Raw genomic sequence first — 18,155 nt, forward strand, 5'->3', positions numbered from 1 at the left:
GTGTCATCCCCACCCGAGTTTTACCTTCTCATTTGGAGGGTTTCTGGGTAATCATATTTGGTGTCAAGTATGTGCTTGATTACATGTTTTAGATGCATTTACTTTACATGTTATTTTAGTTTATATAAAATACATCTAATGAATGGTATCAGAGCTAAGTTCTCAAAAGGAGAAGATTTGTAGCTTAGAGAAAAGATCTTGAAATGGAAGTCTACAAATTGGGAAAGATTATTGAGAATCAAGGAATTGAGATATAGCTCATTCTACATCAACTTGATGAGGCCAGAGAAGAGTCAAGGAAATCCTTAAAGAGAACAAAATAAATTACCATTGCAAAGAATGACACACAATACAAAGAAATTGACACCGCCAAGCTATTTGCAAATGGAGACTCTAATGAATTTGATGTAGCAATTGCAGATTTAATGGAAAAAAAATAGAGTACAAGCTAAAAAGATTAGAAATCTCAAGATAGAACAAGAATCTCAAGCCATGATGCTATATGAGATAACTAAACAAAAGACAAGAGCCATAGAAGAAAAGGCCACGATTGAAGAAGACAAAAGACCTCTAGCAAGTAGACTAGAAGAGAAGTCAACAGAGCTAACCAAAATTTCCAACATGCAATTGGATACCCTAAGCCAGATGATGAATGCTCATCATGAGTTGAATGTCAAAGACATTGAGATAACTACATTGAAGTTGTAGAATGAACAATTGCAAATTGACTTGAAAAGAGAAAGAGAGATTGTTGAAAGTTTCAACAAGCCAAATGAAGCCATCAAGTACTTTGAGCAATTATTGAGATCCCCTAGATCCAACAATGATACATCAGGATTAGGCTACACAAGCACTGAATAAGGAGAATCATCAAAAGTTGCTAAAGAAAAGAACAACAAAGGTAAGAACTCCAAACCTACTTGTTATTATTCTGGTAAGAAAGGACATATTCCTAATGTGTGTAGGAGCAAGAATCAACATGTCAAGCCTAAGAACATGACTAACTATCATAAGTATAAAAAACATGGTCATTAGGCACATGAATGAAGAACTAGAACTATAAATGCACCAAGATTTGAAGGTTACTGCTACAATTGTTAGAAATATGGACATGGAGCCTTTGAATGTAGATCCAAGTCCATGTGGTCACCAAACAAGTAAGCAAAATAAAGAAGCCATAATTGGGATTATAACACAAGATAAAGCTATCATTATTGTCAATAATATGGACATATCCCTAAGAATTTCATTAGGACACACTTCAATGGTAACTACAATAAATGGTTAAGTCAAACTACATGCTTTAGCTATTTGAAAACTGGTCATATTAGTAAGCATTGTCCACCTCGGTCAAAGGCACCCAATTGTGAATTCAATAAAAGAAAAGGCAAGGTAGATGTTGAACACATTAGAGGTGAGATGAAAAAGACATGGAAAAAGAGAGATGGACGTAGTACATCAAATGGAGTAGGGATCACTTCACCTAATAGGTCAAGTGGTCACATCTCATCAAACTAAGCAAATAGGAAGTATGAGGGACTAATACTTAAAATTTATATCATACATTAGTTCCTAAAGAAAATAGCACTAAACAAAATGCATTGGCATAAATAAAAATGAAAGATGTTGTGAAATATTCAAGGTTAAATTTTAAGTTTTAATGTTGTTACTGAGTATGGAAAGTCTTTAATGGATGCTAAGTAAAATGCTAGTAATTGTCGAGTTGCCAGACTAAGTCAGTTGATGTTGATTCTGTAGTAACTATCAAGTGAAGATCATATCAATAGATGTTGAATGGATCAAAAATCATGTAGATTTTGAGTTTATATCTATACAAGCACCAAACATTAAATGCAAAGTTTTGAAGGGTATATGATCGATTTTCACTTATTTTTTGTTATTTCAAATTCAAGCAAGAGAAAGTAGAGTAGAAGGTGACTCGAAAAATTATTGAAAGCATTCACAAAGATCATAACAAAAATTTTACACTAACTCTCCAAGATTTCCAAGGTATTTATCATAAGCTGAGCTAGACAGTTTGTATTTGCCTAAATCCTAGTTTGTCAAATAGCATCTAGCTTGAGAAATGTAGAAGGGGAAGAGGTATTAAATGTTCAACTAGTTAGTAACCAAGTCAAACAACCTATATTCAAATCCATTCCTAACATAGCATATAAGAAAGACCCCTTAGGCAAACTTTCAATTATCCTACCCAAAGTGATTATGATCCAAGATGTCAAAAAATGCTACAATTGCAAGATAGGAGGAATAGGTGACATGGAAATAATAGAAGCCTACAACAAACTATGTGAAAATGGTATTCTCAAAGAAAAATTCAAAATAGTTGAAAGGAAGGGTTTGACACATACCCTAGATTTTCCCACAGCATTCAAAACTAAATGGATAAAAATTGTATTGAGCCAAATACTCTATGGATCCTTGTGGCTTGAAGATGGAACAATTAAGATTTCAATGAGAATAATTCATAGGGTAACTAGCTACCCAACACTAGATTAGCCTAAGACTCTGTAGAGTGACTCCAAAGAAGTTATAGAGAAGAATACAGGAGCTAAGTGGAATAAAAGAGAAATGACAATAGACACTATCACTGACCCTCTACTAGACTTTTCTATTAGGGTTATTTCTCACAAATTCTATCAATCCAACAAATTGAATAGTGTACCTTGTATTGTAGTAGATGTGGGCTACAAAATTGTGAAGAAGGATCGTACGTATGATCTAGTTGAGCTTTAGTTGCAAGAATTGATGGAAAACCTTGGAGTCATGAGGAAAACTAAGAGTGCATAGTGCAAATTTGGATCAATACTTGTATGTATATTCTTCTATGTACAAAATACTTTTCCCTCCTTTGGCAAAGTAAGTTGGAAAAAAAATAAATCAATTGTTTTTCAGATCAATGAGTGCATTGAATAGATGGGAGAAAGTTTTGAAACATTGATGATAAGCTATTTTGAGGACTTCAAGAAGTCAATGAAGCAAAGAATGAGGATACCTATCTCACTAATTAAGCAACACTATAATGATGTATATTTTCTAGTTGATGTTGATTACACTTTCATATAGGCTACCATACCAAGGATCTTATGGTTAAGACCACTTGGTTATGAAATCAATGTTGATGAAGCATCCACAACAATCACAACACTCCTTGTAGAGGAGATTGATAAAAGTGCAAAAATATTTGGCAACAATGAGATAATGAAGTCAAAAATTGAAATGGGGTTTAAAACTACCTCCACATTGAAGAAGAAAGTTAAGCTAGTAAACAAGCCTAAGTCTAAATTTAGTGAAGGAGTAGGTGAGGAAGAAGAGGAAGAGGATGAAGAGGATGAAGAGGAAGAGCAAGAAAAAACCCAAGAACCTCTTGCATTAACCCAAGGCTTGTGTGAGGACAAGGATGAAAAAGAAATAGAAGGTGCTAGGGAATAAGAAGTTGAGGAAGCACTAGTACATGCTGAGCAAAAGAAGAGAAAGGCTAAGGCATAGCCTAAGACCAAGGTAAAGAAAATAGTAAAGCCTATCCCAGTGAAGCCAAAAACACCTATCACTAGAGAAAGCATACGAGCTACCACACAAAATGCCAAGGAGAAAACCAAGAAGAAAAAACAAGGAGGCCAAGTGCAAAAGAAGTAGAGAAGAAAATATATTGCAAAACCTAACTTAGATGAAGAGAAGACTAAATCAGATGATCTAAGCCAATTCAAAATGGCAAGTCACACACCACTTTTTGATCTTGAAAATTTCTATGAGAATGTTAGAAATAATGCAAATTTATCTAGTTTGAAAAATATTGATTTTCAAAAACTTGGAAGAGAAGAAAATAATTTAGTAGAAGAAGCAATATATGCAATGTTGTCCAAATTCAAGAACACTCCACTTGAATTTGACAACACTCTACCAAAGGGTCTATATGACATTGTTGAACAGAAGTGGCATTATTGCTTAAATTTGGAGAAAGAAATCAAAGAATCAACATTAGCCCAAGTAATGCCAAAATTGACAAAAGGGAGATTGCCAAGGAAAATAAGAAATATGGAGGAAGCTTTGCACCTAAATATAGAGCTTTTAGTATTCTTTAGAATAACATTGAATATATTGTAAAGAAATCCACCCAAATGTGGAAATTGATTCATGGATTGACAACTGTTAAGAAAGGAGAAGAAGATCCCTTTGAAGGTAGAAATAATAATGATGAAGATGATGACAAAGAGAAAGATAATACTATTGAGGAGGAAATACAAAATAAAGATGATGACATGGCTACAACTGATTAGCAACAAGAAGAATAAAGTGTGCAAGACACACAAATGCTGAGTGTCAGCCCTCCACATGACACTAATGTAACAACAAAAACTATAACTATCAAGGATATTCCTGATGTTTCAGCTCTGAACATCAATCCTTTAACTACAAAAGATTTGAAAAACATACTAGACTAATCTACACTATAGGCAAGGTTATGTGAAAATCCAATATTGGTTAGTGTAGATAAACTTCAAAAGGCAATAGCTAAAAACATAAGGGATAAGGTGAATTCACAAGAACCACCTTCTGCCATCCCTTCAATTACAAGTGATCAACCTTTGATTCAAACAAAAATAGAAACATCTATTAAGGTTGACACAAGTGTTAAAGTAGACACAATGGAGTAGGGACAAACTACCAAAGAAGAAGAGACAACAGAAAAGCAAATAGGATAGATGGATGCATCTATACCTAAAGCACAAACACAAGGTACAAGACAAGTCATTATCATAAATCAAGGTAAGCTAGAAGAATAGGATACACTAAAGGAAAAGCAACAAGAAGCCATTCAAACATTGGTAACTTTACCAACATCTCGCACATATCCTACAAAAATTTGTCAAAAGTTCAGCACGAAAGTTGTACCACTACAAATCTCAGCACCAAGCTCAAGCTATTCAAAAGTTGATAAGGTAATTTACTATGGTGACTTCACTTAAGATGAAGAGATAATTATTCCTAAGAATGATTATGATACACTTACTATAGAGAAAATAGGAATTTTGCAACAAGCTTTGGAAAAGAAGAAGCATCAAGAAATGCTTATGACAAAGTATAGGCAAAAGAAAACACTACAAGAAATTAAGGACATCTTTTTAGATGCATTAAGCTTGCCTAAATCTAAAGAGACAAAGCCAATATTAGAAAAAAATTTAGATATTTTTAAAAAGGTTAACAATGAAGACATGGATACAAGTGCTAAACTTCTAGAGTGGTCAGAAAAGAAATTCTAGAGCAAGGTGAACGAGAAGATATCTAGTGAAATAGCACTAACTCAAGTTGCACTATAAAAAAAGGTTGAGGATGTGAAGAATGTACTAGAGAATATTTTCTCATTGTACACTAAATTGTGTCACCCCACACTCTTCACCCAAGAGACTAGACATAGAATTATGAGTCTAGAGAGGAATCTCAAATATATTAGATACACAACTACCTCAAAACCCAGCTTAGAGTGACAAGAATTTTCATACATTGCTTCAATCATAGACTCAGCTAGCTATGTTAATAGAAGAGGCTAATATAATAGCCAAATTAACAAATATCCAAGCCTCCCTTACCCCACACATGGAATTTCTCCATAAATAACTAAGCTTTGCAGAAACTCTACTGAAGAAAGACCCCAATCTTTCTATGCTAGATGACCTAGTACACCTTGCAACTAAGCTAGAAATCCATCTTAAGTCATTGGATGTTACATGTGAAAATTAGGATGTAGCTCTGAAAATTATAATGAAAGTCCATAAATATTTTTTGGACAAATACACTATAAGTGTATAGCCCATTTGACATAAGTGTCAAAAAGGGCGAGAATAGTAAGGAGTAAGACAAAAAGGGGGAGAATAGTAAGGAGTAAGATAGAAAGGGGGAGTAAGTAAACAAAAGGGGAGAATAGTAGAAGGGGGAGTTAGCAAAAGAGTATCAAAAGGGGAAGCAATAATAGAGACAAAAACATAGCACATAACAACATACAAAAATACAAGAGCATTGAAGTCAAAGAGTATCAATAGAGACAAATCTTCTCAGAATGGAGAAAAAATTTTGGATACAAAATAAACATATTAACTCAAGGGGAGTTATAAAATTTTAGGTATATAGATTATTGCAAAATTTTGAAATTTTAAAGTTTTTTATATAAGTTGAGTCATGAATATGTTATACTCGAGAAGATTAGATTGATTATGTATATTGAAGTGTTTTTGACACTCATGTCAAAGGGAGAGATTGTTGATCTTAGATTGGTTTTGACAAGTGAGTGTCAACACACTTAAGTCATTTACTAAGTTCATGCCAAACTAGTAATCCATGCCAATTACAACATGCAAATAATAGACTATGTCGAGTCACTCAAGTGTTGAGTAGATAGACCATGTCGAGTGATTCAAGTATCGAGTAAACAATTGATGCTTAGGAGTCAAGTCAAAAGCAGAAATCTAATGTATGTTGAGCATCAGAGACTTCAAGTATCAAGTAACATAGATTGGACATATTTGTTTGTTATGGCACAAACAACTATGTAAACCATTTTAAAGACAAATTAAGGATAGATCTCAATCTTTTGGAGATAAGGATGAATCTACATGTAGATTCCCTATACAATTATATGCAACCAATGAGAAAATAGGAAGGTTTAAGCAGCAAAATAGATGAATCTCAGCCATAGATTCATACCTAACCCTAAGCCACCAAAGTCATTATAAGGAAGACAAAGCTCTAAACTTTTTGTGATGAGAAGAAGGAAAGAAGGAAGATAACAAGGGGTGAATGATTGAATTGTTCATAGAGCATTCAAGGTGACTTAGTAGTGTGAATGAATTGCATAATCAGTTAAATGTAGAATAGAGGATAGATGATATAGCATTGATACATCATATCATAAAGGATCAAGAAGGACATTGTGCAGATTTGATCTTTAATCAGGCAATCTAGTGTCATTCATAAGATCTATGCTGAGACATTTTAACAGGTGGTTTCAATTAATTATCCTAGGTAGAGTAGTCCTAATAGGTTGTACAAAATCCTTTAACATGGTGGCATTCCAAGTGAATGACCTAAGGTCCTTTAACCAAGCACACTTCTAATAGGGTGTTAAAATATTTTGGTGTAAATAAGTATTTACTATTGATAGTTTACTTAAGTTTACTTAGGTTAATGCATTATCTTACTATTTATTAGTTTGACAACTAGGAGTATGCATACTCTTATAAGTTGTCTTGTTGACAACACAAGAGTTAGCAACTCTTTTATGCACATGGTGTCTACAACATAAGAGTTAGCATCTAATTTAAGCACATGGTGTCTACAATATCTCTATATGAGATACACCTTGTCATACTTATCCTCTCATACACAATGGAGGATAATCCACTTTTGGTGGGCATGTGCTTAGTTGTCATGATTATCTTCTAGCTCATTCTAGAGATTTCTAGATGCATTTTAGAGGCCTTTATATTCAGGCACTCCTAGTGTGCATGGCATAACATTATATGAATACAATTTCATATTGTTATTCTGATCATACTTTATTGGTCCATTCTATGCTAGTGCTTGAGTTCCTTGATCTTGGATGATTTTTCCCTAAAGAAAATTCTTACATGGTATTAGAGCTATACCAAATTCTTACATGGTATCAGAGCTAAGGGAACTTCTCTTCACATAGCCATTGGAGACCATTTTTGCTTCACCTCTCAAAGGACCTTGATTTAGATTCAAAGTATCACTGTCAGTGGGAATGTCTAGAGCCAAAACATACCTCACTATTGCATTTGGAGTGTCAATTTAGTGAATTTTGACTATAATTTTGCCTACCCTAGGCCATAGTCAAAATTGAGGCAATTTTTTTTTGCAAACCAAAACCCAAAGGCTTGATTTGCGAAATTGGTATGATCTTTTAGATCTATAAAATTAATTTTCAAATCTACATTTTTTTTTGCATCTCTACAATTTTTTCAGATTTTTTTTGGCCTTTTAGGCCAGTAGGAGAGATTTTCTGTAGGTGAATATTGGAGCTTTTTGGTGCAAATCAGATATTGGCATCATATTCAAAAGGTCAAAAAAACCCCAAATTAACTTTTGTTTCATCAAAATTGGACATTTGAGGTGAAATCTAGTGTCAATTGATTTTTGGAGGTGCGAGAATGTCAATTCAGGAAAAATAATTGTAGAGGTGATTTTCAAACAATGATATCTCCCTCATACGGACTCCTTTTTCTGAGATTTTTTTTTTTCGGGGTAGAATTTCGTGATCTATAGATTGGTGTAGGATGTTTGAGATCTTTGTTCCTAAATTTTTCTACAATTTGCAAATCCCAATTTTTGCAACTTCAAAGGTTTAGTGCGGGCTCATCTGGACACATTTTCAAGTTCCATTTTTTTGAAAGTGCTTAATTTTTTGTCTACTTTCTAGATCTAAAATAAGATTATAGGCTTCTGTGGACTAAAATACTACTTGTAGAAATAGGCCCTAAATTGTCAAGTGACTATTGTAATTTCACTATGTATAAAGTGCCAAATCATACATGGGGGGGGGGGGGGGAGGGGGGGTTCCTTGATTCTCTCTTACATTTATGGTGGTGCATACATTCATTGATCTCATGGAGTCTTGTCACACATGTCAGTTTGGTATAAAGATTGAGGTTGATAATGAGGAACTATAAAAAATGGAGTGCCTTAATCATTGATCATCTAAGAGAACATAAATGTTTCCTTATCTATATTCAAAGATATTGCCATCTAATCCTACTTGGAAACATCTTTCTCATCTTCTTCGCTTTATGTATAACAATATGCGTAAGTAATCTTTTTCTTCTCTTAGTAAGGCAAGTTTTCTTCATGATGTTTGGATGGCTCTTTGGAAAGCATATGGAGATCCAACAATTCCTCCATTTCTAGAAGACATTCTACATCTAGTCACTCCAGTTATGGTACCTCCAACTCTAGATGAGTTCACACATCTTGATACTCCTATTGATTCTACTAATCTAGTTTAAGCTAGAGATGCTCCTGATTTAGTGCAATAGGATATACCATCTCTTCTTACTTTAGCTTCATGGGATGACTTTCTTCCAGAAATTGCAGGGTTGTTTATGGAGTCTTACATTGAAGATGTGGGAGACATTGTCAATGACATCAATCTTCTCTTTGTTGAGGAGACTTCTTTAGTTATTGTGAGGGCACACTCTAACCCTCAACCACTTGATCATTCTGACATACTTGTGGACACTTCTTTATAGAAGTAGGAGGAAGACTCTTTTATTTCAGAGGAGACATGTCCATCTTTGGAGATTGTATTCTGATTTCCTCAGACATCCTATTTTCTAAGGATTCTTCCTATCATTTGGGGAGCATTCTCTTCTACACCTATGGAACCATTTCTTCCTACAAGGAGGAACATCATTCAACTTTCATGGTGTAGCTTCTTTAGCCATCAAGGAGCTTCCATCATGGGTGTGCATCCATCATTGAGGGGAGGTGACATTGCTTCTCTTCCTACATCTTCATATCAAGATGCTTCATCATCTTTGGAGGATGATTCAACTTCATACATGGATATGCTTCCTTGTTTGCCACATTCTTTTGGGCATTCACTAGATTGGTTTGTGGCATCTACATTCATCAAGGACTTGTCACCATATGCATAGACTTTAAAGGCAACATCCACAAGATTCTACATATGGATCCCTCTTCCATCTTCCTATCCACAGTGGGAGGCATACTTGCACCTATACTTGGTGCATCTTCTTCCTAAAGGGAGAAATGTTGTTTTTAGGCATTGGATTTTATTTGTCTTCAAGAACTCATCATTACGAGATCCTTCACTAAGGGGGGGATTTAATGGAGGGATTCTCTATGGTATATGTATGATGTATGTCATAATGGGGCGGGTGGGGGGGGGGGTCTTGATTGCTCCATCCATCCATGCATCTTGATTTTCATCTCTCTTTTTGGGGGAGGGTTTTTCCCTCTTTCTTTGCTTTATCAGAGATTTCATTGTATTTTGTACATGGGTACCTAAAATGGCCTAGTAGTTGAGACCCATCATGCATTTTCATCCTAGCTTTTGTGAGCTTAATTGCATTCCCCTAAGTTGCACTAAAAGTGGGGTGTTGGTGTAAATAAGTATTTACTATTTATAGTTTACTTAAGTTTACTTAGGTTAATGCATTATTTTATTATTTATTAGTTTGACACCTAGGAGTCTGCATACTCTTATGAGTTGTCTTGTTGACAACACAAGAATTAGCAACTCTTTTATGCACATGGTGTCTACAACACGGGAGTTAGCATCTAATTTAAACACATGGTGTCTACAACATCTCTATATGAGATACACCTTGTCATACTTATCCTCTCATGCATAATGGAGGATAATCCACTTCTGGTGGACGTGTGCTTAGTTGTCATGCTTATCTCCTAGCTCATTCTAGAGACATTCTAGATGCATCTTAGAAGCCTTTATATATAGGCACTCCTAGTGTGTATGACATAACATTACATGAATACAATTTCATATTATTATTCTGATCATACTTTATTAGTCCATTCTATGTTAGTGCTTGAGTTCCTTGATCTTGGGAATTTTTCCCTAAGGAAAATTTTTAAATGGTATCAAAGTTATACCAAATTCTTAAAAAATCCTCTAACAAGGTGGGAATTAATAGTCTCTATAAACAGGGTGGGCCTTTCACAAGGCAGATCATGTTTCATGGTCAAACTATTGTAACCTTAATTGGCTACACTTTATTGCTGTAGGAGTAAAGATTTGTGGGTGTCATCCCCACCCTAGTTTTACCTTCTCATTTGGAGGGTTTTTGGGTAATCATATCTGGTGTCAAGTGTGTGTTTGATTACATGTTTTAGATGCATTTACTTTACATGTTATTTCAGTTTATATTGAAGGCATCTAATGAATGGTGAAAGTTTTATGTGTTGAAGTTTGAACATCTAATTCACCCCCCCTCCCCGCTCCCCGGCCCCCCCCACCCCCTACTAGAAGTTTACCTTTCCCTTTGTAATTCCAACACATCTCTCCCTCTCCATCTCCCTTCCTCTCTCCTTATCCATACCAAGTCCTAATTATCTTCTTAATTTAGAAATTTTCTTTTTGTAGTGTTTAGATCCCTACCATTGATTTTACAGTTGATTTGAAGCTACCACTTCTCCCTTGAGACCTTTATGGTGTATAAAATATTACTTTTTGAATGACCTAGTGATTGACCTCATATAATGCATAATAGTGTGCAAAAACTAGAACATTTTTTCCAAATTAAACTTTCACATTTCTTTACCTTAATAAATGCTAGAAAATTCAAATTCTTTCTATCATAATAACATTCCCAAGTTTCTAAATTCATATAGGAAAATATAGACCATTCTGAAAATTCATATTAAAATATTTTTTAAATTTGAAGAATAATAACATAGCTTTCCAAACAATTCTAAATCATTTTTATTTTACAATAAATATTATAGAACAACATGTTATAACTATAAATTACAATAATATTTTGTGATTAATCATATATATGATTTTAATAATATGCATGCCAACTCATACAATCCAGCAAATTTTACCCAATTTGTTTTAATTATATAAAATGAACAATTTACATGTCAAGTATTAGAAAGCAATAAAAGCCGAGCAATCCAAAGTTTACATAAATGGCAAGAATGGAACATATTTTGAGGTAGATCATTCTCAAGCCAACTTGGAAGGATGACTTAATATACGTAGATATTTTTACAAAGAGTTTTAAGCATTAATGACATGGACCACAGATACCTATGTTTTGTGATCAATGATTCAGATGAAGAGGCAAAATATGGAAGTATCTAGAAAACTCTTTAAGAAACTCTTCAAATAGAGAAGATCTTAACCTAGATCATGTATATGGTTATGGAGATGAAGTGAGAGGAGAAGATTGTGTATGCAGACAAGGGTTAACATGAAAATAATGAAGTGAAAGATCGAGATCAGATTAGAAGTTATTAGAAGTGTTATGTTATCTCTTAACAGAGAAAGTGAACTATTCAAAGTAGTGAAGGGGAAAGTAAAGTATTATCAGAGCAGAAGAAAGGATCAGTTAGCAAGGAGAAAATTTGAAATCAGCTTACAAAGTATATCAAAATTTAGGTACTAAATTAGTTCTAATCAACTTAAATCAAGGAAAATCTCTTAAAAGAGTGGTCTTAACATATCTTTGTAAATATCCTAATAGAGTCCTTACTTTATTGTAAGTGTTAAATCCTCTAACAAAGTAAGACCTATTAGTCTCAAACACTTTTAACAAGGCATGCCCCACACAGGGTAGATCATATATTTTGATCAAACATTGCAACACTAACAAGTTAACTTCATTACTGCAATAATTAAGATTTATGGTTGTCATCCCTACCCTAGTTTTACCTTCACCTTGAAGGATTTCTGGGTAACAAATATTGCATTATTTGTTTATTTTCATGCATGTGATGGATAAGATTTAAATTTTTCAGCAATTTTATTATTACAAGTTTTACATGCATAAGATAACTAGTGAATGAATTGGTGAAAAGTAAAAGTGCTTAAGATTCTGATCACCCCTCTTAGTATTTTGTTATCTTGTTTATACTTCCATCAATCAACATAATTCCTCTCTACAAATATTTTTAATTCATTTATTCATTTTATTAAATGTACTAAATTTTAACATTTTAATTAAAGGATGGTATGATCCATTGCACCAAAACCTCGAGGTGCTAGTGAAGACCACCCATCGGGATCATAACATCCCACCACACTTTATAGTCTAGACTCTAGGTTGGATGTGCACCCGTATAGTGGGCCCTCCCTTGACCATATGAGCCTTGGAGGAACACTACATTGTTGGCATTACCACCTGCTCTAAGACTCGAACCTGGGTGGAGGCTCTAATACCACATGGTATGAACCATTGCACCAAAACCCTAAGGTGCTAGTGAAGGCTGCCAACTAGGATCATAAAAAAGGAGAAGATCAACTTATATTTCATTAAATTTTTCCCTTAAATGTTCACTCATACAACATCTATTACTTTTAGTAGATTCAACAAGAAATTTTGAATCTCTATTCTCAATCTAGAGAATTGATGATCATTAACAATATTTGAACTCCTTATGCCAATATATGACTTCATCATTTACCAAGGTTGAGGATTGAAGAGACAAAATAATTGTCCCTTTAATACATTGGATTTTCTTTGATGATCTCCATTAGTCATGTCATTAGTTAAAACGGATCGACCATCTTCATTTATTACATACTATTTAAAATAAAAGGGAGTAAAAAGTTGTCCCTTTAATATGACAATGTCCCTTTACTAAACAATAATCCCAGTCCATTTTGTATTATACTCCATTAGGGATTGAAGAGAAATTAAAAACATCCCTTTGATACCTTGAAGTCTCTTCAACAAGTCTTATCTCATTTTCACATTGATAAATCCTTATATTTGAAGAAACTTTAAAACCATCTCTTTGATACGTTGAAGTCTCTTCAATGGGACAAGACCCACATCACCAAATGTTATATTGAGCTCACCACAGATTGAAAAGATCTTAGAATTTATTCTCTAATATATAAAGGTCTCATCAATGATCACTACCTACCACATCGCCCTCTACCCTTGTCACTAGCTTCCCAATGTTGATCAAAGATTAAAAGGATATTGATGTTGTTTCCTTAATACAATGTAGTCACTTTGATGAAAATAGGGATAAAAAACACAAATTTCTCTTAGCTCATGGAAGATCAAAAGGAAATTTAAATCATTCAAGTTTGATTTAACTTAGTCTCTTTGATGGGCTTTGACCCAACATACTTACAAGAAATCTTGATTAATGGATAAAGGAGATAAGAAAATGCTTTTCTTGACATAAAAAAGTCTCTTCAATGAGCTTATCACCAAAATAAAATAAAATAATTTCTCAGAATCTAGAAAATCCTAACTTTGATCTTCAAATAACCTAAGAAACCAAAAAGTTAGAAATATAATAAAATATTTGAAAAAGATGAATATAAAAACAAATAAATAGAACATAAGATAATCCTCGTGTCTTTGAATTCTTCTAGTAAATGTGTACACCTGCAAGAGAGATTTTTTTTTGTGGGGTGTGGGGGTGGAGATTCTAGGAGACTTTCTAATTCAAGTATCAATTTTGATGTTTGCACACCCACAACTTCTACACAGATAGATAATTCAAAAGAAAAATTGATAAAATGATATGATAGATAAAGGACTAATAAATCCTAAGATTCTCAAAGAATAAACATTGATATATTGAAAGATATTGCCAGATAGGATTGAAAAATCCAAAAGAGATGCATAAACTATTATGAAATTTTAATAGTGCTTTAGTAAGCTAGAGACAATTGTAAAAATACATACAAAAAGATAGAGGGAGTTGTAAAATCTAAGAAATCACTTGATATTTTATGTATAAATTGTAAGAAAAACCAAGTTGAGAAGCCAAAGATATTGAATGGAGGTGAAATGATGAATTTAAAAAGAGATAAGAGGAGGTAAAAAGACACTTTCTAGTCATTTTAGAAGATTCTATAGTTTTTTGCCAACCAAGATATGTGACCAGTTTCAAAATAATTATAATTGACATTTGGACATTACAATATCACAAAACAAGTGTGTAGAATGTAGATGTCCTTGTAAAGTGATAAAGTCAAGACAAATTGCACTAAAAAATGGGAAATGCCATGGGAAACACATGTTTCATATAAAATCAATGCTAAAGATACTTGTTGAAAAGGACATTGATAATATTAAGAGGGAAAAATATAATATAAGGTTTGAAATGGACCTACATGAATGGTAGGGGAATAGGCACTAACACACTAGCAAAAGTGTAGGTTAAATTGGAAGAAGTACATCATTTTTAACTCTGCAATAAATACACCCCCCCTCTATGTGTGTGTGTGTGTGTGTGTATTCATCTCCCTTTGTATATCATTTCCAATATATTTATCTTTCAATTTCTCTATCTCCTCTCTCTTATTGTATCCCTCTTTGTTTTTCTATATCTTCCTCTTCCTCTCCCTCATCTCTATTTTCATATCTCCCTCTTTCTACATTTATCTCTCTTTTCTAAGATATAATTATCTCTTCATCTCTCATTTTCTCTCCACCCTCCCTCTCACTAATAATATACAAAGATGCCCCTTGTTTCTCCCCATCTTTCTCTTTTCCATATTTGTCACTAGATCTATTTCTCTATTGCTCTCTATTTTTCTATGTATCTCTATTTATTTCTCCCTCTCTCCCTCTCCCTCTCTCTCTCTCTCTCTCTCTCTCTCTCTCTCTCTCTCTCTCTCAATACATATTCTCCACTCATCTCTCTCTCTCTCTCTCTCTCTCTCTCTCTCTCTCTCTCTCTCTCTCTCTCTCTCACACACACACACACACTCACTCTAGTCTCTCTCACATTTAACCCCTCCCACCCGCTCTCTCTCTCCCTCTCTCTCTCTCTATCCATGCATCTCTCCCTCACATACATCTCTCCCCCTCTCTATATATCACCTCTTTTATCTTTCTTTATCTTTCTCTCTTTATATCCTTCTTTGATACCATCATCATTTCCATCTTCATCTCTATTTCCCATCTCCATCTCCTTGCTCCCCATCTCTTTCTCTATCTATATTTCTATCATATCTCTCCTTCTCCATCTCCCTTCCTCTCTCTTTATCCATTCCAAGTCCTAATTATCTTCTTAATTTAGAAGTTTTCTTTTAGTAGTGTTTGGATCCCTACCATTGAAAGCATAGTTGATTTGAAACTACCACTTCTCCTTGAGACCTTTATGGTATATAAAATATTACTTTTTTAATGACATAGTGATTGACCTCATATAATGCACAATAGTATGCAAAAAATAGAACATTTTTTTTCCAAATTAAACTTTCACACCTCTTTACCTTAATAAATGCTAAAAAAATTAAAATTCTATCTATAATAATAACTTTGTTAAGTTTCAGGCAAGAGCCTACAATGCCACGGTAAATTGTGAGCCTTTCATCTCATTGGAGAGGTCAAACAATAATAAATAATCTAGACTTTGGCTGATTACCTATAATAATAATTAAAAACATTGCCAAGTTTCTAAATTCATATAGGAAAATATAGATGTTATTAAATTTTTTATTAAAAGATTTTGTAAGTTAGAAGAATAATAACATAGCTTTCCGAAAAATTCTAAATCATTTTTATTTTTACAATAAATATTATACAACAATATGTTATAATTATAAATGACAATAATATTTTGTAATTGATCATATATATGATTTTAAAAATATACATGTCAGCTCATACAATCCAACAAATTTTAACCAAATTTTTTTAATTGAATAAAATGAACAATTTACATTTAAAAAATTAGATTACAACATGACTAACCAATCAGTATGTTCAAAACTTTAAAATCAATTCAGATTAGTGAAAATCAAGTTTAAAACTATGATATAGTCTAAAAGTTAAAACAAAGAACTATATTACACTATTAAATTCAAGGCCTAATTATAAATGACAATTACACTATTAAATACAAGGCCTAATTATAAATGATAATTGAAATTAAATGTAAAAATTGAATTAAATATGTAATTATTTAATTGTAAAGACTCTAAAATTTAAAAAGCTGAAAAAAGTAAATTTAAAATGAAGTAAGCTGAGAAAAACCATAAAAACTTCGTAACTTCCCCCAACAGATAAAAATAGCATCGCTTAATTTAGTAGGAAATCATTTAATTTATGCTTATCATTGAATAGATACCCATGACAAAACTATATCTACATTTAATGTATATTTATCATCTGAGTAATTATGCTCAACGAAATTCAATAGATTTCTCTGCCCAGCCACAAAAAGTAAAAGGCAAAAACAAAAACTAAAGAAGATTGAGGAAAGGAAAAATCTAGAACTACCTATAAAATGCCAATAGATTATTAAGTTAGAGTGAGTGTGTATGCATTTTATTTGATTTGGGTAAGGAAGGATAGAGTTTGCTGAAACTATGAAGTCTCAAATTCTGTTGTCTGCTCTCTTTCTCATTGTTGTGCAAGCTGCATTGGCAGACGGTGAGTTTTGTTTGATTTTTTTATATACTAAATCTATATGAATTTTTAAAAATGGTGTAAAATCTTCTTGTTTTTTTCGTTTTAAATCTGATTTGATTTTTTGTTTTTCTTAGATGGCATCGTTGGTTCTTTTTTTTTCTTTTTCCTTTAAGCATTTTTATATCATATTTATTTGATCTTTATTTTTTCTTATAGATGAGAAAGCTTGTTGCCATTGTTTCCATTATCATATGTAATGCTTAATTTTCATATACAGATAAGAAGTTTTGTTGTTGGGAATGCAGGGCAGAAATGTGATTTATCAGATATAAGATCAAAATTTGAGAAGGTGGACGAAGGATCCAATGTAATATCTGAAGCACCCAAGACAAGAGATCCATTCAGCGTAACAGTGACAAATGTATGTAAGAGATGTGATGCAGAGGGAGTCTCACTGGAGATGAAAAATGATGCAGGTATTCCAGAGACAGTGTTAATGAAACCCATTGCTGCAGGTCAATCAGTTTTATTTATCTATCGTGCTGTGGGTACCCTCATTCATATCAAAACACTCATAGCAAACTTTGTCAATTGTTCATGATTTTCATAATGATCATCAATATCAGTGATGAATCTTAAACTAAATAACACAATCCTCCGGATATAAATGTTTTCTTTGTTGGGATTATATGACTCTAAAGTTATTGTTTTTGATTATGTGTCTATTTTGTGGTTGATATGTGGGCATTTTTTTTTTTTTTTGGGTTATTGATGTTTTGTGGTTGACATGTTGGCGTTTTACATTTTTTATTATTGATCTATTGGTTGAAAAGAAATGGTATAGATGTGCTTTGATTTTAGATTGTTCTTATAAGATTCATCAATGTTTTAGATCATATTTTATATTATCAAAACGATAAAAATAAAATGTAAAGTATTTTTATGTAATATAGAATATTTCCTGTTGTCTTCTAATCATGGTTGTCACAATAGCATCGTAGCACTCTTTGCATTATAGAAAAAATTACT

At 33.0% G+C, this 18,155-nt stretch overlaps 1 protein-coding gene across 1 annotated transcript; it reads left to right on the forward strand.

The window, feature by feature from the left end:
• The first annotated feature begins 16,978 nt into the window (after positions 1-16,978).
• Positions 16,979-17,781, forward strand: LOC149546034 (uncharacterized). Its single transcript, XM_089794528.1, has 2 exons — positions 16,979-17,147; positions 17,432-17,781. Exons 1-2 carry the CDS (start codon positions 17,084-17,086, stop codon positions 17,725-17,727), a joined length of 360 nt encoding a protein of 119 aa, XP_089650654.1. The 5' UTR covers positions 16,979-17,083; the 3' UTR covers positions 17,728-17,781.
• Positions 17,782-18,155: the final 374 nt, after the last annotated feature.

The sequence above is a fragment of the Cupressus sempervirens genome, chromosome 7 (genome assembly GCF_028749045.1).
Source record: "Cupressus sempervirens isolate cs-2001-9-10 chromosome 7, ASM2874904v1, whole genome shotgun sequence".
In the NCBI taxonomy this organism is placed as follows: Eukaryota; Viridiplantae; Streptophyta; class Pinopsida; order Cupressales; family Cupressaceae; genus Cupressus; species Cupressus sempervirens.